General features: G+C 41.6%; 1 protein-coding gene across 1 annotated transcript in view; it reads left to right on the forward strand.

The window, feature by feature from the left end:
* Positions 1 to 19,008, forward strand: part of marchf11 (membrane-associated ring finger (C3HC4) 11) — a 19,857-nt gene extending 849 nt beyond the window's left edge. The window contains exons 1-4 of the mRNA XM_071492692.1: positions 1 to 4,054; positions 10,245 to 10,400; positions 14,961 to 15,153; positions 15,957 to 19,008. The exon at positions 1 to 4,054 is cut by the window's left edge and continues 849 nt beyond it. Of these exons, the coding sequence (XP_071348793.1) occupies positions 3,674 to 4,054; positions 10,245 to 10,400; positions 14,961 to 15,153; positions 15,957 to 16,279 (1,053 nt within the window). The 5' untranslated portion in view covers positions 1 to 3,673 and the 3' untranslated portion in view covers positions 16,280 to 19,008. The remainder of the gene's footprint in view (positions 4,055 to 10,244; positions 10,401 to 14,960; positions 15,154 to 15,956) is intronic.
* The last annotated feature ends 357 nt before the right edge of the window (positions 19,009 to 19,365 follow it).

Here is a 19,365-nt window from a genome sequence, read left to right on the forward strand (position 1 = left end):
GGCCCTGCAGACAGGCCGACGGCGAGAAGGAGACTAATTGATCAGGACGACTTGGGGAGAGAACCAGGGCAAGTGGCTGAGAGGCATTAGCCCTGTGGAAGTCATGGAAGGAGGTGATTCTTTTAAATAGCTTGACGGTTTGACCAATACGAGTTTCAGAAGACCAGTACTGATCATGCTGAACACAAGATGTTCATTTATTTCATTTGCTCACCTTCATTATTTATTTAGTTTCCTTAAAATCTCCTACAGCTCATGTTCTTCAAGATATTTTGCAATAAATTTAGTTAATGTGAAGAGTAAATTTTCACACGGCTGGCTTAATTTGCGGAACGCAGCAGCTCCTCTAAAGCTCCTGTCGAGTTGCTGAAAGGAGGTTTTTATTTTCAGCAGCTGGAAACTGGTTTAAGTGGAGTCATCAGAGAGTAGCGTCACTCAGGAACAGGTCCATGCTTAATTAATGCTTAATAAGTAATTTGCTGAAGCTGAATACAAATTTTAAGACAAACTGTTGGGTTGCCAGGTTTTGAAATATCTCTCTGACTGGTGTTTAACCTCCTTCATGACTCTTTAATTCATCAGGAAGACCACACCAAACGACTCACCAAAAGCAATCTGTTAATAATTTTGTAAATCAGATGTCAGAAAATAGTGAAAAATGCTGGTTATTAATTACCTGTAGCCCAGGTAATTGTATTTATTTTGCTTGTTTTATTGGACCAACAGTCGAGACTCAGAAAATATTCATCATAAATGACAAAGAAACACATCAAATATATTTGGGAAGCTCGACTTATGCATGTATTACCTCATTGTTACAGCTGTTACTGATGCACTAAGATTTATAACTGTGGACTTATTCAAAAGTGATAAACACAACTTGTTTTTATGAATGACCTTATGAACATTTCTTATTGAAGACAGCAAAAGGAATTTTTCACAACCTGGCAACCCAAAGGTTCTTATTGATACCACATAACTGATGCTCTGTTAAGTATAATTTAATATAGTATTTTGCATGTAAGAAGAGTAAAACTGAATTCCTGTCATAGAGGTCTTTTAAATATGTATAAGGTAGATGGGCGCCATACTATCAGACGGAAAGTAAAATCCAAAAGTAAATTCAGAGACAGTCCCATCTCAGTCCCCCCCCTTAAACAAAACCATGTTTGAGAAGCAGTTCGCCCTGCCCTCCCTGCTCTCAGCACGATCCCAGTCTCCCTCAGAGCCCTGGGGACCTGGTATTGATTGGTGCCTCGTAGGTAGTGATTGGACATGAGTGGATAATTTCCTTTGCTGCATTAGAGTCCATTACTGGCCCACTCCCCGGAAAGCGATAGACATCGCCCCAAAAGAAAAAAAAATAAAGAGAGTAGATTCTTCTTGGAAAAGCAGTCTCCTCCAACAAATGATTCACCAGCTGAGGCTCCTTGAACTTTATTATCAGGTCCATTTAGATGTTGATGGTAAAATACTGGGCAACATCAAAGCAGGTCATGGCAATAATTAGGACATTTTGAGTCATTTTTTGAAAGCCCAGATCAGTGGATGGTTTTAAGGGCATTGTGTATCCCCAACAGACACATTAGTCCTGTTGGGTTTAAGATATTTTTAATCAATTGTTTATATCAGAGAACGACTATTTGAGGCTTGAATTTCCTTCTCAGATATGCCCGGCAAATCATTTCTCATTACTTACTTTTGACTGGCAACTTTCCCATCACAAGATCCAGTCTGTTACATTCTTCTGAATCCTCTTACTTGATGGTATATGTCGTGCATATCATTAAGTGCCAAGGGTTTTGTAAATTTGGGGATATTTGGTCCATACAAAGAAAATGGGAGGGGGGCCATCAAATTTTCTACTGTCTTTCATGTGTTACTATAGATCTGGTCCATCCAATAAGATGCACCACCAGATCTCAAAATGCATGTGAAGTTTCGTTTAAAGTGCTCGACCCTCTGCAGTGACTTGATTTTTCTGGTCATAAAATGTGATATGATCTTCATTTAAGTCACAAGTTCAGACAAACAATGTGCTAAAGATATCACGCAAACAATTATAATCTTGTGCTATTTTATTGAGCACAGCCACAGTGATGGTGGAAAAAGTAAGCAAACCCTCAGATTTAATAACTGGTTGAACCTCCTTTGGCACCGCTAACCTGAAACCAGCCCTCCCAGTAGCTGCTGATCAGACCTGTACAGCAGGAAATTTGGTCCATTCCTCCTCTTAGAGCTGCTCCAGCTCAGATATATTCTTAGGATGTCTGGTGTGATCTGCTCTCTTTAGCTGATGCCACAGCATCTGAATTGGGTTAAGGTCTCGATTTTGACTTAATGAATGAAATCCTCCCCATGAAACAGCTGTGAAAAACAACTGATTGAATCCTTCAGTGACAACTATACTACACTGTCCTCATTGATCAAATTACAGTAAAATTATTTGACTAATCCTCATTTTGTTGTAATCCTTTTCAGGGACAGTCTTTCTGACTTGGAGGACTCAATGTTTTGCTCAAAAGCACTTCAGAAAGGCAAATGTTAAGTATCTGCATTGACTTTTAAAAGAGTCTTGTTGACCAGTGACCATGCCGCTGTTATGTCACTGCAATCCTCCCTTATTAGCAGGTAGTAGGAGGAGAAGCAGTAAAAATCTAGCTTCTGTGAATGGTACTAAATCCTGTTATGGACGTTTAGACACTGTCTCAGAGATCCATGTGACCACTGCAGGGACACTGAAAACCCCTCAAAAGAAACTTTCCAGTAACATCAGGCACGGCTGGGACCCCTTTATTACACATTGAACCTCTGAAGAAACTGTCTCACTTCACCAAAGACCCCTTAAATGGCCCCTTAAAACTTTAAACATAACACTCTGACACCTCCCAGGACCCCTGTGATCCCTCAACAAGACCAAGACCTCCCTAAACCCTGTGACCTAAACTAGATGGATTGACAGGGCTGCACTGCTGCTGTGAATGTGATGCAGCTCATTTCTTTCTTCCAGGCGGCTGTGCAGAAGTAGTGCGTACATGGGTCTGGAAAGTTATCTCCTCCATCATATTAATGGGATAATAATGTGATTGATTGGTCATCTCCCCGGGGAAATGGTCTTTTCTGCTTCCTGAGAGGGCAAAACTCATCAGAGAACTTGCTGCTGACTTGAAGGAATCTTGCTCAAAAACCCTTCACCAGGGCGAATACACATCGGGCGGGGGGTTTCACCCCGGGTTGTCCCGAACAGAAGATCCTTACCCTACCGCTGCTGGGAAGCTGACGGCTTCCTCGGTGGGGACTAAAGAGGCGGAGGCGGAGGGGGAGGAAGGGAAGAGGAAGAGGGGGAAACCGGCGCTTCAGGACGGCTGAGTCCCGTTGCGATGCATGGAGGCTGCTTGGAAATGCTCCCCGGGTCTCCGGAGCGCATGAGGCGGTTTCAGCCGCAGCACCGGGGGGAATCGGCTGCCGATCCGCAGCTCTGCCGAGCTGCCTCACCGTAGGTTCGGCTACAGGAGCGCGGCTCGGTTCGGTATTCACGGAGGCATATTCTCCGACGGCACCGTGATCTGGGAGCCCAAAGGCTGCATCACATCCCTGCGTTCAGTGGTGGTGGATACAGTTTAAGCTCGTCGGGTGGCATCTATGCAATTTTATTTCGACATTTCATTTTATTATGAGCACAGAGGAGGGAGAGGCGGGTCCAGCTTGTGGAGAGGCGAGGGGAGGCACTGCCATCACCCACCGCCACACCTGGGAGGAAGGCGAAACGCACGGCTCCCAAGGACGTCCGCATCCCGAAGATGAGGACCAGACAGAGCAGGGAGAGGAGCAAGAGGAAGGAGAGGATTGCCGGGAGGGCCAGAGCTGCAGGGATAGCACATGTGGGGGGACCGCAGAGAAATTCGATGGAGAGAACAACGAAGGGAATTTTTCCAGTGAGGATGGGGCGGTCGGGGGCACATCGTGCAAGACGCAGGCGATGCATTCAAACTGCAGCAGCGAAACCTGCATCCCCACTCCCAGCTGCCGGATCTGCTTCCAGGGCGCAGAGCAGGTAAATGTACCACCGACGAGCAGGTCTGACACGAGTGTGTCCAAGGTTTGAATGACAAATCCACTGTTGTTTTCTTGGTTTTGTGAATAGTGACAGTTGAGTGAAAGTGAGGAAAGAGTCCTCATAGTAGTCGACCCTGATTGGCTGGCAGTAGCAACACATCTAATTAAAATGAGGTAAACCTGCTGAGCGGAGGTTTCACAGTTCGCCTTCTGGAAACTAGGCCGATTGGACCGATTTCAATAGGCCTAGTTCTTTGGTGATCAGAACCAGAACCAGAACCAGAACCTGAGGAAATGTGAAGATGTGAATCAAAACACGAGAGTGTGGGAAAATATCTATAATGCTATAGAAAAAAAGTTAAACTTCATCAATGCCTGATATTGGTGCAGTAACTTCAGCACCGCGGGCAGCACATTATGAGAAACGTCATTACTGTCAGCTGTGATAGCTGAGTTACATAATATTAAATTATAATTAGTATTATAATAATGTAAACATAATAGATAATATATACAATTATCATTGTTAAAAAAAACTGTTATTTAGAGTTTTCTAGCTGAATACTTGATCAAATTGTTACACGTGTGGGACAGCTATCATGAAGTTCATATGAAGCATGCCATCCCACAAAAAGCTAAAAGCAGCTGACTCAAATGAGCTAACATATAGTGCAATAACACTAAAGCTGAAACCACAACAGGCTGGAGTGGGGAGTGTGACTTGTAACCATGCCACTTCCTCCATGGCCACCATGCTGTATCAATTCAGGTTAATGTTTGTCATAATACATTGTAAAATAGATACATGTCAGATCTTGAAACCTTTTTCAAGACTTATTTGTTACATCTGCCCTTATGCAGAATTGATGGATCTGGCATAGTTTGTAATGGCATTAAACAATTCCTCATTTGCTGATGACCCTGAAGCCCTGTTAAGGGTCCCCAAACCTCACTTTGAGAACCACTGACAACTTGCACCAAAGTGAAAAAATAGTTTTCCATAAAAGAAGTGCTTAAAATAATTTGGAGCATGATTCAAAATCATGCAAAAATCTGATTCATAACTCCCCACAGCTAAAATCAGTTTCAGCACCATGGACAGAGCCTCAGGGGTTCAGTTCACCTCACTGGAATTAGGATTAACAATCAACATGTTTATCTCCACCAGTTTCATTAATTAGATTTACATTTTTAAAAATTCACAGCAATTTATCAAGTGAGACCCAAGTGGCTGGTGTCAGATGAAGTCTAACCATTGTTCAAATTCTCACTTTTAGACTCTTACTTTGATTTATTTAAGTTAATTAAGACTGTTCAGCAGAAACATTGCCAAAAAGCTTGAACCATTTTAGCCTCTTGCACTCAAGAGAAATGACATAGATTTCAACTGTGTAGTGACATAGATGTTTCCTGTTTTAGCAAACCACAAATTTAATAGCAGCCTCCTCCTTCCTTTGTAAACAGGTGTCAAGTGTCGATTATTCACAATAACAGCCCTTAATTCAGGAAAAGAAAGCAATGTCATTGGGAATACATTGGATAACTTAAAATAAGACTGAGGAAAACTGTACAGACCCATCCAACAGATCTGTATATGACAAAGATCCTGAGCAGGGCCTCTTAATTTACACTAACACAGTGAGGAGGTTCAGGATCAGAGGTCAGTGTCCTGACAGTAAAACTCAGGAATGATCATGTCAGAGAAATCTGCTACACTGCCTTGTAAAGGTTCACACTTTAAATGATTTCGCACTGAGAGCAGGTTTTATGCTTTTCACAGCTGATATGACACCAGAGATCAGCAGCAGCAGGTTTCTGCCCCCTCGACTCAACATGAACTTGCACCTAAGATATACATTGATGCTGATACTGCAGTATCTGAATAACATTTCTTTGTAATTTTTCTCATTGATTTAACTACTTAGCTGGGTTTTTTGTAAATTCAGTGATAAATTAAAAGCAGTTTTGTGGGGCAGTACTGTTTTAAAGTGCTATTTCATCAGTCCATCAGTTTGAGTTCATTGGATGTGATGCACTAAATTCTCCACTTAAGTTTTTCAGTCATTGTGAAAAATGTTGAATGTCCCAAATTTTATGATTTTTTTTTCTTTTGGTGTTTTAAGTTTTGAAATCCATAAGAATTAGAATAAGATTTGTAGTTTTTAGCACCAAAAATCCCCTCAGTTTGGTTTACATCTCCTCTCTTTGGTTTGTCTCAGGAGCTCAGGTCTGTACAGGTCTATAAGCCAGTCAGAAGCGAGACTCTGAGCTGGCTGTCTGTTTTGTGTATGATTGAATAAAAATATAGTAGATTTCAGGTAAACACTTGTAGAAATCAAATCTTGCAAGGTTGGACAGTGGTTCCAGGTGGGTCAGGCTTGGGGCATGGCTAAGGGCAGTAACTGCTTTGTCGTGACATCACAAAGTTACACAAGAGCTGACAGCTTGTTTTTAGGCTCAGTTTCTAAATACAGGCTGTGTGCATTCTGTCTGTGGATTGCAGACTTAATATTTATGTAGAACCTAGACCTGCTAAATAATCAAAAAAATATTAATCTCACTTTCTACAATATGGGACCTTTAATCACAGCTTTTAGAAATGTAGTTTGCTTCTAATCCAAATTTAAAAATCCATATTTGTTCAGTCCTGATAACATTAAACACAAGAAGAGGAACCCACAAATAGACATAAAATTACACTGCATTTCCCTTTAAAGGGTACATACTTTGATGTTTTCATAGTGTTGGCAGAACATGTTATATTATCACATTTTATTGCTGTATAGATTCAAGACAAGTTAAGGTTTATAATAGACAACTAAGGTACAATCAGTTGTACAATCAATTCACAATATAACCAACTTCATCATATCAGAGGTGGATGACAATGGCTGAATCATAATCTATTTATAATAAATATCATTCCCAAGTGATGCATCAGTCTAACTGTCTGCAGCTGGATGGACAGACGTAGACCAGAAGGGACAAATGGACACTCTGTCCAACCATCTCTGAAATCTGACACTCTGTAGGCCTATTTAGTTCGTGACAGCGAGGCTCGATGAGGGACGATTCATCCCTGCTGGAGCTGAAGGGAAAGAGAGGAGTCAGGGCAGTAAATGCCTAAGTGAATATCCTGTCTTCTGAACGTGGGCTATAGCCTATTAGCAGAGCTAATCTAATCGCTCTGCCTCCGGGTCCAGACTGATATTTGATTTTGATACAAGGCCGCAGGCTGGGCAAGCTCACCAGTTATCAAAAAAATTGCAAAACAGAAATTTGACACTTTAAATATTCATGTCTGAGCTGAGAGTGAGAATCAGATGTTATTTAAGAAGACAAAAAGTCCAACTCAGCATCAGTAGACTGCTGTTTTGAATTTTGATCAAATATCTTTTAAACCATACCCTGTCATTTTAGAAACCTGCACTGTTAGATTCACAAAACTATGGTGGGAATTGTACTTGACAAGATCATTATTAACTTTGGAAACAGTAGCTGACAGAACAATCTCAACTCAGTCTCCACTTACACGCTTCTCTGCAGCTTTAAGTTATAACCTGCAGCAGGTGGAGTTTGCTCAGATGTGATGAAGCAGCACTTTTAAGACTCCTTTGTCTGTGTTGGTTCAACCACCAGCTGACAACTGTTGCCAACATGGATGTGGGGTCCTAGATAAACACACATCTCACAGTCCTCTTCAGCTGTCAGTGCTTGCAGAGCAGTTAAAAGCTTCCAAAAATGCGAGTAATTGGATCTTGACTGTAGATTGTTTTCTTAATTATTGCTTTTAGGGGATTTTTCTGCTGTGTTGCCAAACCTATGTATTGCTAAAAATTGTGAGATGCGATTGTAAGCTCTGGAGAAAGTTAGAGAATGGACCTTGATTTGATAATGTTTTATCAATTATTACAGTTCTTTGACGAAACAATCCAAATTTTTTTGGTATTTACTTGCTTGACTGAACTCTGAACTGCATTGTAAACTCAATTTGTTGATGAACACCCTGAGATCTGATGGAAAGCTCCAGAACAAATGGGTATGGCGACCTTGAATTGAGAATATTTTGTCAATTATAACAATTCTTATAGTAATAACAACAACAACTCAAGGTTCACTTAGCATCATTTTTGGAGGTTAATTGACAAAACAACTTAAAATCAAGGTCTACTTACTCACTCAACAGTATGTCAAGGAATACCATGATATACGGTTGAAAGCTCCTGATTATGCTAGTAAAGACACCTTGAGTTGATGCTGTTTTGTCGATTACTGCAGTTCTTTCCCACAATGATCTAAAATAAAGGTCCATTTGCTGGTTTTTTGGGGAGCTTTTGACCACATACAAGCACAAAAATGCTGTTGAAATCGCTGTAAAAGATAATTAGAAAGAGTTACGGTGATTATAATATCAAACTATGACAGAATGAACTTTTGATGTTGATCATTGTATTTTTATTGGGATCTCATGGAAATCAAGTGATGAAGGATGTATACCATGTAACTGAATGTTCCTGGCCCAGGCTCATGTCATCATCCCTCCCTCTCCCTGTGCTTCCTGTCACAGGAAGATATTCAGAAACGTATTGAAATAGTCCTTGATGTCAGTTTTATCAATCATGGCTTCAGTGGGTAGCTGACCTGCGTCAGTTCACCCAAGCGAAAGCCTCCGAGGTCCTTTTAAACCCACAAGGTTAATATGACATGATGAAAAACGAGCTCACTGACCACTGACCTTAATATACTATTAATATGCCACTCACAGCCCAGCCAGCAGGTCAAAGCTACAGTAATGGCTGCTCGAAGGGATGCCTAGAGGAAGAAAAAAACCATCAGAACAAATATATACTGCTGTAATGATTAATGTCATGCTGCATCCTGCCATTAATATCTGCGAGTGTTGTAGCTTTGAGAAATGATCATTGATCCGAGCAGTGCTGGTAAAGCCCTTTGGCGAACAAGTCGTGTATTTTCTTTGATGCATGAGCTGCTGGGAGAAAAGGGCAAACTGAGACCTGAAGACAAGGATTTTTAGATGATGGGATAGTTGACACATAGACCTTGAAAACGGATGTAAGATTAATACCAAGGAGACGGTTCTAATATTGATCTAAAAGCAGATACTTTCTCTTTATCCCTGAAAAGATCCTGAGGTTTAATCTGTCACAAGGAGTGGTCAAAATTATAGAAACACCAGACAAGATATGAATATCAAGTACCCAGTCACTTGTAGCCTTTTCCTTCAGAACAGCCTTGTTTTTTCAAGTGCTGCATGCTCCCACATTAGATTGTTGACTTTTTGCTGAAGGGCAGCACAGGGACATCTTTACAGCTGTAGAAATGACGAAACAGGCAGAAATCTGCTTCTTGAAGCCAGCATTGCTGATTGTCGAAGCCAGGACGTAGTCAGAATTCCTGCTGCTGTTCATGGGAAAACTCTTGATTTCCTCAACACTGTGTACAGCAGTAGTATGCTGAGGCTGACTGACATTTGTCTTACTAGAGTACCTAGCCTTGCTAGCCTTTGTCAGTTCCAGATTTTAAAGACAATACCTGTGTTAGTTAGTTAAAGTTAAACCTTAATTATACTTTGTATCATTTTCAACCATTGTGCAAAGCATGCAGCATTTCCATAAGATATCAATTTGCAGAGCCTTGAAGTTTTCTTGAGTTTGGTGATTGGTTTTTAATTTAGTTTTCAGTTTAAAGTTACATTTGTGACACAAGTATTTTCAGCTAAACGACAAAACACTGAATGACATATTTGATTTTATATTGGAAGCAAGAGCAGCCCTTAAGATAGACCAGTCCAGGGAGCTACCTCTGACCCACTGGATTGGGATTTGCCACCATGACTATAAGTGGATATAGATGATGGGTGGATGCTCTTTTTTGTATTAATATATTCTGTTTTGTAAAATTAGTTAATGCTACAGTAAAATCTCTAATCAACAGCAGTTGGCCAAGGATTCATAAGACTGTATTATGAGTTATTTATCTTCATCTGACAATAGGACAATAAGATTCCTGATGGTTATGTTATTGTAATGTTATTGTCATCATTGTCTGCATCCCGTTGTTTTCTTTTCTAATTTCATGACCCCAGCTGAATGTCTTAATTTGCTTTCATTGAATCAACATCACCTTTGTTTATACTCGACCTTTGCCCTTTCTCCGCTGTTCTCCAGGGTGACTTGTTGAACCCGTGTCGGTGTGATGGCTCGGTGCGTTACACCCACCAGCACTGCCTGCTGAAGTGGATCAGCGAGCGGGGCTGCTGGACCTGCGAGCTCTGCTGCTATCGCTTCCACGTCATCGCCATCAACATGAAGAGACCGTGGCAGGTAAGATGCACAGATGCTTTGACCTAAAAACCACCAGCTGATTCCATGGCCTGGCAAAAACTGTAGCTTCTATATAAAAAGTAGTCAGTCTCAGATTTCTCTCTGGGGCTCAGGCAACAACAGCTCAGTGAGCCAATATATACATTTTACCTGTGTGCTTTTATTTTGTACGTACTTACATTTGACAAAGATGTCACATGTCACAGGCACAGGTGGATTCCTTTGATGATGTCACAAAGAACTCTGATGTCACAGGCACTGCATGAGCTCTTCAAAGGAACAATCTGTGATGTCACTGATCGCAGTTTGAATGAGGGCATTGGAATCTGTTCGTCATCGTTGCATTTGCTTTCATGTTGCCAGAATTTAAGGGAACTGTTGAGATAAAACACACTTACTTCAGCCTGAATATCACAACACAAAGAGCGCAGCACAAAGTGCAGCCACTCTGTTTGCTAATTAAGAGCACAGTGTGGAAAAAAAAAAGCACACCGCACCACAGAGATTGGCTGAGAAGAGCGAGGGACAAACTGCAGGAAGAGGAGTTAGAGAGAGGAGTTGAACGACTGAAAACCGTTCGGGAGAATGAACGAACATCGCGAGCTGAAGAACAACTGAGGGCGAGGGAGAATGAAGGGAAGCTCACGGCAGAACTGGAGAGAATGAACAAAAAGTTCATCCTGAACGAGAGAAAGCTCCGTGGATTAATGGAGCTGTCAGAGAAGGCGGAGGATACTGTGATGAATTTACTGGATAGAAGTCTGACAAGATAAAGAAAAATCAAAGGCCGGGGAGACTGAGGGAAAGCTCAGCGAAGAACTGGAGATGGTCCCATTCGATAAAATGCTGTGTGAGACGATGAAGTTGTCACTGAGTCACTGTCATATGTACAGGAGGACTGGGTGGGACTCCTGGAACACCCTGAGGAGAGGCCGGCGAGGCGGGAGGAGAAGGCCTGTTTGATGATTTCTAATCAGATTATCTGGTGGCATCTTGTAGAAAAAGATTTGTCTCTTTTTGCACTGTTGTCTGGAAACACTTGAAGCTGCTGTGAAAAAGACAACAGCCATTTTCTGGTGACGTTAGAGCAGCCTTGCTGAGTAGCAACTGAAAATACTGGGCTGTCTGATTTTCACCAAAACACTGTAGTCATGATGTCTAACTGAGCATTTGTCACGTAGGCGAGGTTTCGCTTTATCAACTGACTCAGTGTACACGGTCAGATTTGTAGTTTAAGTGCCCAACAAGTGATGTGACACCAGACTGCAGCCATTATATTTCCTCCTTCCTGCTTTTTGCAGCCATAAACCTTTGACGTTCCAGTTCTCCCTCTCTAAATCATTGTGGAGGCACGAACGAGATTGTTTTAAAAACCTGTGATGTATCGACCCACCCGTGAGATGTGATGCTCAGAAATATTCACAGCTTTTCTCAGCCGCGCAGAGCCCAAGTGGTAAAAGCAGTTTCACAGGCAAACTGACAACAAGCAAACCCACCTGCATCTGTCAGAGCCGTTCCTGCAAAATGGTTCACTTAAACTCAAACACTGAGGCGCACTCCCTCTGTAATTATACTGATTTACCTTCTTCTCCTTGGCCCTGTGAACGATGATTATTTTTTTCTGAATGACTCATTGCTTTAAAATGTAGAAATAAGCACAGTCTGACCTCATCTGACTGATTCTGTTTTTGACCCCAGGTGAAGAAATTTGCACCTCGACTCCTGTGTACCAGTCAGAGATCAATCCATCACCTACAGTTGTTTCAAAAGCTCTGCTCCTAACTCCTACACTGGCTGCTTGTTTGTTTTAGGATTATTTTGAAATTCTCCTAATTACTTTTGTTTAGGCCGGACTCGGGCTGGCCCCTGCCTGTATTTCTGAGCTTTTATCCCCCTGTGAGCCTGGACACAGTCTAGGATCCTCTGGTAGTGCTCTGCTGGTCTAAGTTGAGAATCAAAGGAGGCAGGGCCTTTTCTCTTTTTTATAAATCAGCTTTTCAGAGCTAAACCTTTTTAGTTTAATTTACATTTAACTTTAATTTGTTTGGATGTTTTATATTTGAGTCATGTAAAGCTCTTTGTTACTTCTGTTGAAAAGTGCTATACAAAAAAGTCTTCTTTTTTTTTCTTCTTCTTCTTATTATTATCATCATTATTATTATTATTATTATAAATGTGATTTAAGTCTTAAGACACAGTAGAAGCAGAGCTGTTGTCTCTGAAGTAGAGAGTCCAAACTTTCAGTCAGTTGAGCAGCATGACTGCACAGCTGCAACCACCATGATGAGGCAGAATTACAGCTAAAACTGAGCTAGGAAAAATATTGCTGTCCATTAGTGATCACATTTCCGAGGAGATAATTAGTCAACAAAACCAAAACAAAAAATTGCCTCGGTCTTCCCATAATCTGTGTACATAAATAATCTGTTTAAAAAATACGAGCATTTAACAGCCCCACCTACACCAAGGGGCCCAGTGGGACACAGGCAGGCTGGTCCACTGAGTGACACCCCTTGCCCCCACCGCCATCACCAGGTTGGGCTCAGGCCAACACAGATGTTTTGAATATCTGCTCTGATTTTGTTGTGCATCCTTTATCTTTGTGCAAGTGCAACACCAAATCTTTTCCAGCAGGTTCTGCTCAACTAAGCTGAAAAATCTAGTGTGCATCTAAAATACTGTTGTAAATCGTTTATTCTTAAGAAAGCACCGAAATAATGGTGGCTGCGTTTGGTAGCTCGAGGCAAAAGAAGCGTCGACTGTGAGCCTGCTGAGCGTTTGTGTTTCCCCGTCAGGTCTCAGTTTGGAGCGTCAGAATTCCTTCAGTCCTCCAAAGCTCAACAGACAGAGGCTTAAAAATATCTGCATACTGGATCGTCGTCTCTTTCACAGAAGAACATTCAGGCACTTTCAGATCTGTTTGCTCCAGATGGGACTTGAGTCATTGGCAGACTGAGCAAACACGCAGCTGAGCAGAGCTCAACTTTCTGTCCACACAGTCTGCCTCAAGTCTTTTCCTCTGAAATGGGCTCTGTGCAGCTCTACAATCATCCACTCATCATCAACAATTTTCTGCTTCCAAGTTATTTTATCAAGTTTATTCTCTGCTTTTTGTGTTCTTCTTATCCTCTCTCCTATTTCCTATTTTCTCTTGGTATCGATTTGTCCCTGCCACACACATTTCCTCCTCCCACAGCTTTTCCTCCTCTCTGTTGGCCTCTTTCCACTTCATCTTGGCCACTTTCATTTCCTTTTTGGAGATTTTGTCAAGACTGTATTAGGTTTTCTGCCCTGTTTGGGTTGATGAGGTCTTTTCAGCCAGGTGAGGGTCCCGCCAGTGAGACTGGTCACTGCCTAGAGGACAGTAGGTAGGACAGGCCCCTTTAGCTGCGAGGTTGTTCAGTAGTAGTATGTCTTCTTCTCTGACACCTTTAACCTGTAATAGCCACTTGAAATCAGTGGAGATGAAAAAAGCTAGTTGCTAACTGAGTCTGCCTGCTGTTTAGTGTGCAGTGGATTTCTAGACTATTTCCACTGAAAACAGCTGCCTGCCTCTGTGGAAAAAAAACATAAAGTTGTAGGCAGTAAAACCAAAACAATGAGCTGAAAGACCGTAGAAAGCCTCTCAGAACTGAGGTGAACTACTGTCTGGTAATGATTCTCTGTGGGTTAATCACTGCGAGCGACGCCCTGTCACACAGCTGTTTGAATGAAGCTTGCACTCTGAATCACCACAACACTCCACTCCAAATACTAACCGTATTGATATTATATATCATATCATACAATATTTGTATCCTTCTTTTTGCACTTTCTATTTACATATGCATATTCACAGTATATTATTATTTATGGTATTTATATCTTGACATTCTGTATTTTTATTTCTATTCTGTCTACCTCAGTATTCCATTCTATTGTATTTTTGTATTCTAATACACCGGACTGCTGTAACAGCCTAATTTCCCTTCGGGGATGAATAAAGTCATCTATCTATCTATCTATCTATCTATCTATCTATCTATCTATTTATCACGCAGCTGTGTCAGGGTCAGAATCTGTTTTATTGCCAAGTTGGTTTTCACATATGAGGAATTAGTTTTGGTTTGGTGTGAGAGATTAAACATAGTGAGAAGGAAAAAAGTATAAAAATGGTGAGAACAAGCAAGTTCTGCAGGTCAGTATCACTTGAGTATGAAGAGAAGAATTTAACAATAAAATTAAAATGAAATAAAATATTTACAATTAAGATGTGATATAGAAAATATAAATATATACAATATGAATCTGTACTCTGTGGGTGTGTGGGTTCAGTTAGAAAATAAGCTGTATGTTGATCTCCTGTGTGGAGGATAGTTGGGTAAACACAAAGGAACACCAACAGGAAGCATCTGTTAAGTTTTGGGAAGAATTACCATCCGTAGTTACTTAAACCTAACAAGAGCTTAACCAATGAGGTGGCAAATCAGTCCCACTGGTTGACTCAAAAAGCACAAATAATGGACCTATATTTTTTGTCTTCAGACCATTTCATGTGTTGTCTGCTGTCTCTGTCTGCAGTGGCAGTCCATCACCATCACCCTGGTTGAGAAGGTGCAGATCATTGCCGTGTTCCTGGGCTCCCTCTTTTTGGTGGCCAGCATCTCCTGGCTGCTGTGGTCGGCTCTCAGCCCGCAGGCTGTCTGGCAGCGCCGCGACATCCTCTTTCAGATCTGCTATGGCATGTACGGCTTCATGGACCTGGTCTGCGTAGGTGAGGAATGAGGGAATGATTAATGCAGCTGTCGCCAGCAGAATGCAAAACACACCAACACAACTGTCTTCTGAGGTCAATTATACATGAAACATTTAGTTATCTTCATATTTGCATGTGAAACTATTTGGCCCTTCGGGTCCGTTTTGTTGCTTGGTGTCATGTTGTTGTAGGTAATTCGCCAAACATACAGTGTAATACAACCTTAGACTGAGAGATTTCCAGAAGTCACCTGACAGATGGACAATCCATTGGATCCTATACATCAAGACAACAGTTAATTTGTAGTTGGGAGTCTGCAGGAAAAGTCGCTATATGTGGCTAGATGACTTAATATGCTAATTAGCATATTCATAATGTCATTATGTTGTATCTGCATCCTGCTTAGTGTCAGTTGGTTTCAGCCCTTTGTCTGTTTGCTCCTCCTCTCTGCCACTCACTGAACAGAGTGGAGACAAGAGAGGGCAGAAGTGGCCACTGTCTTTTATGGAAAGTAGCTAAGCTTTGTCCTAAAAGCTGCTAGATTTGTTGCTAGGAACTTTTTTGGAAAGAAAATTGCTAAAGGGACCTGAAAATGTGGATGCAAGGTAGAAGCCACTTGAAGATGTCATAGAACATGTTTGCACCCAATCATCTTACAAGAGCAACAGCCAAAGAAAAAGTCCAACACTTGGCCGACCAATGGTGTCATTTCATCACCAACCCTCACTAACATCACTAACCCTAACCCTAACCCACTCACTCAGTCATTGTCACTCAACAATCAACGTGTCTTTGAATGTTTGTTTCTGTCATTGTAACAGGCTTGATTGTCCATGAGGGGGCAGCAGTGTACAACGTCTTCATGCGCTGGCGGGCCGTAAACCTCCACTGGGACGTTCAGAGCTATGACAAGGCCAAGGACATGGAGGAGACCAGCACTGGTCATTCCTCGTTGGGCCCCAGGATGCTTTGGTTGCCCCTGGTCACCTTTGGGCCCAGTGGCCCCCTACAGTCCACCCAGCTGGGACCGCAGCCATGGACCTGCCTCTGTTTGGCCCCCTTCTGTCCCAGCCTGGTGGCCCGGAACAACCTCAGCCAGGACAGTGACTCAGGAGAGGTCGTCATTCGTGTAACATCAGTCTAACACCAGGTGGTATTTATGCAGGAATAAAACATCTGATGGGTTGTACTTGGTGGTAACAATCTGAGCTTTGCTGGGATTATACTCAACCTATTTCTTTTTTTTCTTTTTTTTTTTTTTGCATTTACTAGATGATTTCCTAATGAAACAGAAAGGTTACTCTGGTCTGAGGCCGGTCCTCAAAACAAACTCAACAGTTAATTAACTCACGTGGTGTTGTTACCCTTAAGTTTGATTGCTGTTCATTGCTCCATTCGTGTCATGTGGGATAGAAGGTAGTGATGGGAAAGATTTACAACTTGCAAGCATTGTAAATTTGGATGGCAGAGTCAGCTGTGCGAGAGTTAATAAATACTGTGCATGGCCAATATAGAACTACATCCCTTAAATTTGTTAACAACCTTGGATTTTGGCTCATTTGTGGTATCTATGCTTGTTTGCTTTTTTTTTTTGGACACTGCATTATTTAGCGACAGGTTGGACATGTGGGAAATCAGAGTTTCCCAGTTGTAATCATGACTGAGATGTTGACATGAACAGGTCAGCAATTACAGAAGTTACCACATGACGTGAATGCAGCATTAAGTCTGATGTTTACTGAGACAAAATATCTTAAAAGTATCTTTGGACATTCTGGTAACACTTTAATTTACAGTGCCATTGCTTCCTATGACAGCGTCCCCCAGCCTGTGTGCTGGGGCCCGCTGGTGGGCAGCAAGGGTATTCCAGGTGGGCTGACAATTCCAAATTGTTATGGGGTCGAATGTGGGCTGCCAACATTTCTGAGATTTTCCAATGGGCCATGAGTTGGAGAAAGTTGGGAACCGCTGTCCTATAATTTAATAAGAAGGAACAGATATGTAACTGCACACTTCCAAGGCTACAAGATCCACCTCGAGTGAAACGGAAAGAAACAAGATTATAAAATTTTAGAACCAAAATAGTGACAAGTTGATAGATATAACTAACCAGGCCGTCCTACGTAGACGTAGACAAAATAACTCTAAAATTGACATATTTTGTTGGTTTACAAAAATAAGTGACTGTAAACTGTTCCTAGCAATTGCTACCACATTAAGAATGACATTGCGGGATGCTGTTTGATTACAGTGAACCACAACATTGAGACCTGGCATATTGTTGAGAAGGTCCCGAGGCTGGATTTCTGGTTATTAGTGTAGCCACAAATGAGATTCTGAATGATGGTTTTCTTACTTGGAGAATGGAACCTGGAAGTTGCTGTTTCATTTATGCTCTGTATATTTTTGAGTTTCAAACTGGATCTTTTTCAAAGCTGCTGAACCATGTAGAGAGAGAGAGCATTGTGTCTTCTATCGCTGTGCTTCCTAGGGATAAATCTGCTTTGTTTTGTACAAAGGATTCTTAGTATTTAGAAGAACTGTGGCAGAAATTACATACAAAGGCACAAAAACACTCACAAAATGAATGAATGATAAACCTTCTTACTTCATGCTATTTTATTTTCATAGAACATGTATCTCCCAGGAAGCAATTAAGGAATGAGGATGCATGAATCAGCAGTTTAGACAGATTGCAAATGAGCACAAAAAAACTGATGTCAGAAAGCTATGGAGGTTTTCCACACAATGATGCAAGTAGCAAGTTAAGGACATTTCTGAATGTCAGTTAAACTTTATATCTTAGTGTCTGTATATGCTGGCATATCAACATCTGTTCAGGAAGATTTCTGGCTGCCACGAAGGATTGATCCTCAGATGATTTGTGTCGGTATAAATACAGCTGTTGAAAATTGTGGTTTTGATCTGTCTGTATGCCATTTTGTTGAGCTTCCAGGAGCCCTGTGGTGTTTGGGTTGTGGACGGGCTTTGGGGCTCTGTTCTTGACTTAGGTCATTTGAGGTCATTTGATTTTTTTGGTGCCTTAGGAGGCTGGGTGACGTTGCAATGTGCAGCACAGAAATAACTTGAATGTGACTTTTGCTGTTGGCTGTATTTCTATTTCTTTTGAATGTAACATGGATGTAATGTATAAAGAATATTTATATACACAGAGAGCAGTGTGGGTTATTTGCCTGATGTCAAATTGACTTTGAGCGCATTTGGATTTAAAGCTGCGCTGCCAGGAAGCTGTGCTTGTGTCTACTGTGGGATGGTGGCATGGGGCACCTTTCTGAGAGCTGAACATCACCACCTGGACAATCTCCAAGGCGACAGCAGTATCCTCTTCACATCAAGACTGAAGGGAGGAAAGAGGAAGAAGATCTGATGTCGGTAAGTAGAATTTTATACATTATTCAGTTAATGGCACTGGACTTTTTGGTTTCACTCCTCTGACTTTTCATTTCTGTGGTTGGAAGAGCTTCAGAAGTGACAAGTCAAAGGAGTGAAACTAAATTTGAATGAGGCTCACTACATGTTTGATGCTACTCCATGTTTACTGAGTTGTTTAATCAGAATCAGAATCAGAATCAGAATCAGTTTTATTGCCAAGTATGTTTTCACATACAAGGAATTTTTTCTGGTGATTGGTGCAATTGATCAGCAACAGTGGGGCTCTCTAGCCTTGTTGATAAGGCTAATAGCAGATGGGAAGAAGCTGTTTTTGTGTTTTTGTTTTTGTTTAATGAGGTTGCCTAGCGTCTGCGTCGGCCCACCCTCCTGCGTCTGCGAGCAGGAGACCTGCGGGTTCTCCTGCGTCTGCGGATGGGGCGAGAGGTCTGTCTGCGTCTGCGTGGCATTGTGAAAAACAAACGTCTTTGATGTAATGGGTCCTATTTACAAACTCTGTGATGTCACTGATGATGTCACAATTCAGATAATTGATGATGTCACAATTGAGAGAATTGATGACATCACCAGAGGAAGTACATTCCCTTTGATGTTATCAATCTTCAAAGGCAGCGATGCCTGTTGATGTTTAATCTGACATTTCAGCTGTGTCCCAATTCAGGAGCCCCATCCTTCGGAGGACATGGTCTACAAATTTGTGACCCTTCGTAGCCGTGTGTTCTACAAGTGAGTGGGTTTGGAGCATATGGAGGTCTTCACTTGGTGAGACTGGGATTACTTTTTCAAGAATGTGCTGAAACCATGACCCATACCGAGGCT

This window comes from Trachinotus anak, unplaced genomic scaffold, assembly GCF_046630095.1.
Source record: "Trachinotus anak isolate AG129_WGS33_773 ecotype Australia unplaced genomic scaffold, CSIRO_AGI_Tana_v1 ptg000012l, whole genome shotgun sequence".
Lineage (NCBI taxonomy): Eukaryota > Metazoa > Chordata > Actinopteri > Carangiformes > Carangidae > Trachinotus > Trachinotus anak.